General features: G+C 42.1%; 1 protein-coding gene across 3 annotated transcripts in view; it reads left to right on the forward strand.

Annotated features, from left to right (window-relative positions):
* The window catches only part of LOC109885929 (A disintegrin and metalloproteinase with thrombospondin motifs 3), a 151,047-nt gene extending 144,144 nt beyond the window's left edge, over nucleotides 1-6,903 (forward strand). For 2 of the 3 annotated variants that reach the window (XM_031813112.1, XM_031813111.1), the window contains exons 21-22: nucleotides 437-547; nucleotides 5,353-6,903. In XM_031813112.1, the coding sequence (XP_031668972.1) occupies nucleotides 437-547; nucleotides 5,353-6,074 (833 nt within the window). In that variant the 3' untranslated portion in view covers nucleotides 6,075-6,903. The remainder of the gene's footprint in view (nucleotides 1-436; nucleotides 548-5,352) is intronic. The other variant, XM_031813113.1, reaches the window with a different exon arrangement.
* Nucleotides 6,904-9,341: the final 2,438 nt, after the last annotated feature.

Raw genomic sequence — 9,341 nt, forward strand, 5'->3', positions numbered from 1 at the left:
AAAGAGATAAGAGCCATTTTATGAACTGTAAAGAACCCTAGTTCTGAACTGTAAAGAACCCTAGTTCTGAACTGTAAAGAACCCTAGTTCTGAACTGTAAAGAACCCTAGTTCTGAACTGTAAAGAACCCTAGTTCTGAACTGTAAAGAACCATTTGAAGAGCTCAAAGGGCTATTTGAGTCATTATGGTTCCACATAGAACCATCACCTTCCCAAAAAACCCTTATGTAGGGTTGCAGTTAAGGTAACCTTCCCCAAAATGTCCAGGATGTCCAGAACTCCCAGTTGGTACATTACCAGAAGAAGTAAGGGAAAAAGCAAGAAATCTGGAATCGTCCAACCTGGATTTCTGGAAAACCTATGATTTTTGCAACCCAAAGTCCCACCATGTAATTATCTGTAAAGCTTGCCGTCTCTCATCCTCTGGTAAAAACAGGACAGTCATCCCTGCCCCCGTTCACCAAAGAAGCGATGGAGAATTCAACGACAAAGACGGAGGGTGTACATCAGATTGTTCCTGAGAATCCTGTCCACAAACTCTCCTTCAGTAAGTGAGCATGGGATGCTTCTATTGGATTTTATTGGATTCTAGTCTATTCTATTCTTCTATTGGATTCTAGTCTATTCTATTCTTCTATTGGATTCTAGTCTATTCTATTCTTCTATTGGATTCTAGTCTATTCTATTCTTCTATTGGATTCTAGTCTATTCGGTTCTTCTATTGGATTGTATTGGATTCTAGTCTATTCTATTCTTCTATTGGATTGTATTGGATTCTAGTCTATTCTATTCTTCTATTGGATTGTATTGGATTCTAGTCTATTCTATTCTTCTATTGGATTGTATTGGATTCTAGTCTATTCTATTCTTCTATTGGATTTTATTGGATTCTAGTCTATTCTAGTATTGGATTTGATTGGATTCTAGTCTATTCTATTCTTAGCAGCTTACCGTTTGAAAGATCTGATATTAAAGAGTGTGTCTGGGAAATATGTTTGAAGTACAGTAACCCATAACCCATAACCTTTAGGCGTTACACCAAGAGATCCAAATCTGTTCTTTTGTGACCAACTTTTAATTCAGATTTTTATTTTTTTATTTCAGAGTGCGTTTACAAGTACAAAGATAACCCAGTCCCCATCCAGCCACCCTCAGTCGTTCCTTGACTAGGATCATTCCTTCTTGTTGTCGATGATTCTAGTGTTATAACTTCTAATAGTAACTGTATCCACTGGTTAAATGGGAGAGAGTGAGGTGGTCGGCCATCTTTAGAGCCAATCAGTTTTCAGCAGCAGTGTCACGGTCGTGTGTTGAATGAATGGACCAAGGCGCAGCGTGCATAGAGTTCCACATGTTTATTAGATGAAACTCACAGGGGAAAAAAACAAGAAAGCGCAAAACTAAAAGGTGACTCTAATGTAGTGCTCACAGGCAACTAGACATAGACAAGATCCCACAAAAACACAGTGGGAAAAGGCTGCATAAATATGATCCCCAATCAGAGACAACGATAGTGTCACACCCTGACCTTAGTATTCTTTGTTTTCCTTGTTATTCTGGTTAGGTCAGGGGGTGACATGGGTGATGTATGTGTTTAGCCTTGTCTAGGGGGTTTTGTATGTTTATGGGGCTGTTTCCTTTCTAGGTATATTGTATGTCTATGGTTGCCTAGATTGGTTCTCAATTAGAGGCAGCTGTCTATCGTTGTCTCTGATTGGGAACCATATTTAGGCAGCCATATTCTGTGGGTACTTTGTGGGTGATTGTTTCAGTGTCTGTGTCTGTTTCACCACACGGTACTGTTTTGGTTATTCATGTTGCGTTTATTGTTTTGTAGTGTTTCGGTTTATTCATTACAAACAACTATGGACACTTACCACGCTGCATTTTGGTCCGAAACCTCTTCGTCGAATCAGCCGTGACAGATAGACAGCTGCCTCTGATTGGGAACCATACCAGGTCAACATAGAAATGTAAAAACTAGACTACCCACCCTAGTCACACCCTGACCTAACCAAAATAGAGAATATAAAGGATCTCTAAGGTCAGGGTGTGACAAGCAGTGTTTTCCTTCCAGCAGTAGTCTTCTCTGATTGACTGAGAGATTCAAGGGGCTTTCATCGTTAAGTAACATAATTAAAGGGAAGCATTGAATATTTCAATTCATGACCTTCAGGGGGGAAAAAGGCATTTATCTGCAGGGCACACCCACATCAAATGAAAATGTGCCTACCTGATTTAGGGGACACAGTGAACAGTTGTGAGTTGGGGCCAATTTCAGCGTAAAACGTTTCTTTGGTGTTAAATACAGTAAATGAACAAACTTCAAATGTATAAATTGGTGGTTTGGATTACAGAATGCCAAGGTCATATTTTTTAATCTGAGCTCTTTAATCAGAGCTCTTTAAGAACCCCCTCCTCTCCCCCCCCCCTCCTCTCCTGTCTCCCCAGTTAAAGGGTTGTTCAGATTCAAGTAGATCTGTAGACCATACTTTTTTTAATGGCTAGCTCAGAATATGAGCTTTCCAAAAGTTGTTTATATATTATATATCTCCTCTGGAGCCCAGATAACTTATTTGATAAATCCCATCATTGGAGGTTTCAGTAGCTGGGTTTACCAAAGGACTCCATAGGCCAGCATAGCTGACTTAAGTTGTAAATATAGAAACATGTTTCCTTGGAATGTTCTTAAACCATTAATGTCCATGACATTAGTAAGGATACGGATTCCACATTTGTACCATTGAGGGGATGCTAGAGGCTGTCCTCCAGATCACAAGGCATTATTGTGAAATATTGGAATATGGGCATGTTGTTTTGAATCCCAGTTACGTTGTTCTTCAAATGGAAACAGTGTGAGCAATAATAGCATTAAAGCATAGTTTACATTGTGTAAGGGATGTATCAGTGGAGACCACCTCTACCAGGCCAATAGGAGACACCATATTACATTGTGTAAGGGATGTATCAGTGGAGACCACCTCTACCAGGCCAATAGGAGACCACCATATTACATTGTGTAAGGGATGTATCAGTGGAGACCACCTCTACCAGGCCAATAGGAGACACCATATTACATTGTGTAAGGGATGTATCAGTGGAGACCACCTCTACCAGGCCAATAGGAGGCACCATATTACATTGTGTAAGGGATGTATCAGTGGAGACCACCTCTACCAGGCCAATAGGAGACACCATAGTTTACATTGTGTAAGGGCTGTATCAGTGGAGACCACCTCTACCAGGCCAATAGGAGACACCATATTACATTGTGTAAGGGATGTATCAGTGGAGACCACCTCTAGCAGGCCAATAGGAGACACCATATTACATTGTGTAAGGGATGTATCAGTGGAGACCACCTCTTCCAGGCCAATAGGAGACACCATATTACATTGTGTAAGGGCTGTATCAGTGAAGACCACCTCTACCAGGCCAATAGGAGACACCATATTACATTGTGTAAGGGATGTATCAGTGGAGACCACCTCTACCAGGCCAATAGGAGACACCATATTACATTATGTAAGGGATGTATCAGTGGAGACCACCTCTTCCAGGCCAATAGGAGACCACCATATTACATTGTGTAAGGGCTGTATCAGTGGAGACCACCTCTTCCAGGCCAATAGGAGACACCATATTACATTGTGTAAGGGATGTATCAGTGAAGACCACCTCTTCCAGGCCAATAGGAGACACCATATTACATTGTGTAAGGGATGTATCAGTGAAGACCACCTCTTCCAGGCCAATAGGAGACACCATATTACATTGTGTAAGGGATGTATCAGTGAAGACCACCTCTTCCAGGCCAATAGGAGACACCATATTACATTGTGTAAGGGATGTATCAGTGGAGACCACCTCTACCAGGCCACCCCTTACTTCCCACGGTTATGTCCGTGTGGATCCATTTGGGTAAGTAAGTCTCGAGACCGGATGACAACATTTTGGAAAACAGTTTAATATCTGTGTTTATCAAAGATAGAAGGCCAGTTTTATTGCTTCTTTAATTAGCACTACAGTTTCCAGCTGTGCTAACATAATTGCGAAAGGGTTTTGGTCAATGATCAATTAGCGTTTTAAAATTTAAAAAACTTGGATTAGCTAACACAACATACCATTTTAGCACAGAAGTGATTGTTGCTGATAATGGGCCTCTGTACGCCTATGTAGGTATTCCATTAAACATCAGCTGTTTCCCAGCTACATGACCTTTAAAAGGTCATTTACAACGTAAACAATGTCCACACTGTATTTCTGATCAATTTGATGTTATTTTAATGGACAAAAAAATCTGAATTTCTTTTAAAAAAACAAGGACATTTCTAATTTCTAGTGACCCCAAACTTTTGAACAGTAGTGTGTGTATTATTAATGATGTACTTGTTATCTTTAGTGTTAATAGGCCATAGATGTGAAACAAATAAACAGTGAAACCCAGCCGTTGGTCGTTCTCCATCCAGGTCATAGTGTCGCTCCTCTGTTACATTGGCCACTGTCTCCAAACTTTCCACTTCAGTAGAGTATATATCAATTTTTTTTTAGAAACGAGCAGTGCAAGAGATTCATTTATCGGTTTTAATTGCAAGTCGAAGGCAGACGTAATTTCCTCACTAACAATCTCTTCGATAGTATTGGCCAACTCTTTCTGTTGTCAGGTGTTTTAATCAACATCTTTATTTTGCATTCAAGCCTCAGTTTTGGATGTATTCATTTGTGTGCACACAGTGTGCGGGTCGCCATCTCTTCCATCTCTTTCTGTAGACCATACTTTTTTTAATGGCTAGCTCAGAATATGAGCTTTCCAAAAGTTGTTTATATGCTCTTCCAGCATTGTTATTTTGACTCCTACACACCTGGAACAGACACTATTCAGCAGTAAGGACCTTAAAACAGAGCAGACGGCATCTTATCATTCATGGGTGTTGAGAAGCACCATGTTCCCACAGGTGAATTATGAATGGACAGAATAGGCCAGCTACTGGAGAGAAATACACCTGCTATTGTTCTTTTTTAATTCAGTGACCAGCCCACACCTTAATGTGATGTTAAATGTAATACACATTTATTTGAAAATAAGTCAGTTCATTCTTAGTTATTTTGCAAAAGAATAGCCAGGAGAAAGCCACAAGTTTTCAATGCATGCCAGCGGAGCTGGATACAGTTGAAGAGGTTGCCAGGTGTTGGGTTTCCAGGTGTTGGGTTTCCAGGTGTTGGGTTTCCAGGTGTTGGGTTGCCAGGTGTTGGGTTGCCAGGTGTTGGGTTGCCAGGTGTTGGGTTAAGGTCACTACTGTATGAGGAAAGAGCTGTATTGTGTCTGACTCTGACTCTGCTCTCGCCCCACAGATGAGCCATGTCTTGGAGACAAGTCTATATTCTGCCAGATGGAGGTCCTAGCCCGTTACTGTTCCATTCCTGGCTACAACAAGCTGTGCTGTGAGTCCTGCAACAGGAAGGAAGGCTTCACCACCCTCTTCTCTCCATCCCCAGACCTCCACAAGACTGGAGGATCCTCCGACTCAGACTCTGAGACTGGCCAGGAGACCTCTACCCAGCCCAACCCCACCCAACCATCAGACTCCCCGCTTCCCACCACCACCCAGAGCCCATCCCGAACTACTAAGACCCCTAGACGGCCTCGCTCCACTGCTCAGGGCCTGACCACCTCACCGTCGGCGAGTGCCGTCGTTCCCCAGGGTCCTTCCTTTGGGGTCAGGGATGGAGACTTGGTCCCTGGGCTCCCTTCTCTACCTCCAGGTCCCAGCCCGCCTCTCCGGCCCCGGCTCCGATCCAATGGAGACTTGGTCCCTGGGCTCCCTTCTCTACCTCCAGGTCCCAGCCCGCCTCTCCGGCTCCGATCCAATGGAGACACTGCTTTATCGCCATCTAAAGAGCACAGCAGTCCAAACAACCGCTCTTTAGGCCAATCCGCCGGCCCCGGCCCTGAACCCAGGCCTGCTGGAACTGTGGCTGGCGTTGCTGCTGCCAGGTCAAGAAGGGAGGATGTAGGATCAGACTCGGCTCACAGAACCAGAACAACCAGGACCCTGTCCCATGTGCTGACATGATCACTGACTTATCCTGGGACTTGCTGCTCAGTAATCTGGTCCACCGTGACTTCTGTCAGCTCAACGTTATTGCAACGTTGTTACAGCATTAGAGTGTTACAGCGTTACAATGTGACAATGTTACAATATGACAATGTTACAATGTGACAACTTTATTACAACATTGTTACAACATTATTACAACCATCTGATGGATTATCCTGGACTGGACTCTCACCCGATTGCTGCAAAAATAAATTAACATAAAATTTAAAAAAATTAATCCATGGCAGTGGACTTAGACCACTAATGGTTACCTCATCGAACCAGCAGAGTGATCTCTATGCATTTGCACTGCATCACTCGGCCCAACTCTGCTTCAGTTAATAAATGGAATTAATAAACAAGAAAATAAAAATGGTGCTGGAACTAAAATGACTACAAGACATGTTAAACAATGTGACGACTGCATTGCTACCATTTACTTCCTGATCTGTGTACAGTTTGTTGCAAACGTATTTTGAAAGTGCATCAGAACTACTTATTGAACTTTAATATTGTGAAGATATTGTGTGGCACGGCCAATAAAAACCTTCACTTTGAGGGGCTGTCACAAGTTGAAGTGATGATGTCACAATGTATTGATGATGTCACAATGTATTGGAGATGATGTCACAATGTATTGGTGATGATGTCGCAGTGTCTTGGTGATGATGGCACTTTCTCCCCATTGGTGCTCTTATTGTTGACGTGCTTCCCAAACAACCATTTACAAAAGATTGACCTCAGAGGTCATCTAAAGGTCAACAGGTCAAGTCTGTTTGTAAAGCCAACCCCACTGTAGCATGCACATTACCTTTGTGGAAAAACTCACACATATGCTTTAAAAGATAAAAAGAAAACCATTCTTGATATTTTTTTTGTAAGTGATATATTTTTCAAGTAATATTGTATATAGTGTACATTTCAGCAGCATATTATTATCTAAGAAACTAACAGCCAGCCAACAGAATGTAAAGTATAATGATGTCAGTCGAGAAGTAGAGGGAATGCTGTAAGTCTGCAGAGTGGTTGGTCTTGATGTCACGCTGTTTCAAGTTGTGCATTACCTCATTTCTGTCTTGCAGGTCATAACATCATTATGTAGTATTGTATAGTTCTTGTATATACATGAATGAAAAGCTTTAAATGTTAATATTTATTAAATTTTTAAATGGTAGGGAGAAAAAAAACTTTTGAAAGAAAAATGTAAATGTTTTTTTGCATCATCTTGGACCGAGTCGAGAGCTAATTAGCTGGTGGAAAAACTCAGTCAGATTAGGACAATACCCCGTGGTTCAAATACTTTTTCCTATGCTTTTTTATGCAGCAGGATTCAGTTCATCCCAGACCACATCTTAAAAGGACAATCTGCAGTTGATACATTGATCTTTAGACTTCTAAATATTGATGATGTATACCCATTGATTCTTGAAGAATATAACTTATAGATGCCTCATTAGAATAGTTAAACTGTCGTACCCAATCAGAACTCTAAAATACGCTGACTGTACAAACATTAAGACTTAGTTGTGTCAACTGTAAATGTTGGTGTTCCTCAAGGTTCTGTTTTAGGACCACTATTGTTTTCACTATATACTTTACCTCTTGGGGATGTCATTCGAAAACATAATGTTAATAATGTTACAACCTGACAGACCAGCTGGGATTTACAACCCGACAGACCAGCTAGGATTTACAACCCGACAGACCAGCTGGGATTTACAACCCGACAGACCAGCTGGGATTTACAACCCGACAGGCCAGCTGGGATTTACAACCCGACAGACCAGCTGGGATTAACAACCCGACAGACCAGCTGGGATTAACAACCCGACAGACCAGCTGGGATTAACAACCCGACAGACCAGCTGGGATTAACAACCCGACAGACCAGCTGGGATTAACAACCCGACAGACCAGCTGGGATTAACAACCCGACAGACCAGCTGGGATTAACAACCCGACAGGCCAGCTGGGATTAACAACCCGACAGACCAGCTGGGATTAACAACCCGACAGACCAGCTGGGATTAACAACCCGACAGGCCAGCTGGGATTAACAACCCGACAGGCCAGCTGGGATTTACAACCCGACAGACCAGCTGGGATTAACAACCTGACAGCAATATTTTTCTATCTGTGAATTATATTAGACATGCATTAATCTGCACCCATCTATTCTACCAACAATGCCTTAGTGTACGTCATGTAACGCCGAGTCAAATATAACCTATTTTTAAGACCTCTCATAAAGTTGGTTTTGTGGCATAAACTGGGAATTTGATATTTTTGACTGAAATTATTATTGTCTGTTTGTTTCATATCTGCAAAGTAGTTAACACGCTGTCAGTTCCACTTTAAACTTTAGGTCACAGGATACTTTTGAGTGCTAAAAGTGACATGTTTTTTTTTTGCAACGGGAAATAGTAGTAGTAAATTTAGTGGTTGTGTTTTTGTATTCTTCTGATTGGCACCTACTGGCTTATTATTCTAGAGTTTATGGGACTGCTTATCCTAACATTGTGCTGTGTGTGACTGCTGTCTCTCCATCAGCCCTATGCAGTGGTGCTTTAACATCGTGCTGTGTGTGACTGCTGTCACTCCATCAGCCCTATGCAGTGATGTAGTGGTTATTTAACATCATGCTGTGTGTGACTGCTGTCTCTCCATCAGCCCTATGCAGTGACGTCGTGGTGCCTGGAGATGTGGGTGTACTCTAATTTTGCCAAAAAGTTCCCAAACGGCCCGTCCAGCGAAGGAGTTTTCACACGTCTTTCTTATGTTTTCAGATTTTCACTCTAAAAATCACACCTTTTTTAGAATAGAAACAATACAAACATGTGATTGTCGAAGTCCACAACAATGCTTAAACCGCATCAATCTGATTGGGTGGGCCTGTCAGGGCCTTGCTCCCCAGTGGGTGGGCCTCTGTCCACCAAGGCTCATCCACGTCTATGACCCTGATGCAAACAGTGCATGATAACATCACAAATAGCCTTCTAACCAACAATTCTGACTAAACGTTTGAACATATCTAGCCACAAACAGACCTGCCCTGAGAACAGCCTTTGTTTCCAATAAGGCTGCTTGTCCTGCATCACTAGAACGATCGTTAGAACAGTCTTTGTTTCCAATAAGGCTGCTTGTCCTGCATCACTAGAACGATCATTAGAGCAGTATTTGTTTCCAATAAGGCTGCTTGTCCTGCATCACTAGAATGATCATTAGAACAGTCTTTGTTTCCAA

The sequence above is a fragment of the Oncorhynchus kisutch genome, unplaced genomic scaffold, assembly GCF_002021735.2.
Source record: "Oncorhynchus kisutch isolate 150728-3 unplaced genomic scaffold, Okis_V2 Okis04b-Okis11a_hom, whole genome shotgun sequence".
In the NCBI taxonomy this organism is placed as follows: Eukaryota; Metazoa; Chordata; class Actinopteri; order Salmoniformes; family Salmonidae; genus Oncorhynchus; species Oncorhynchus kisutch.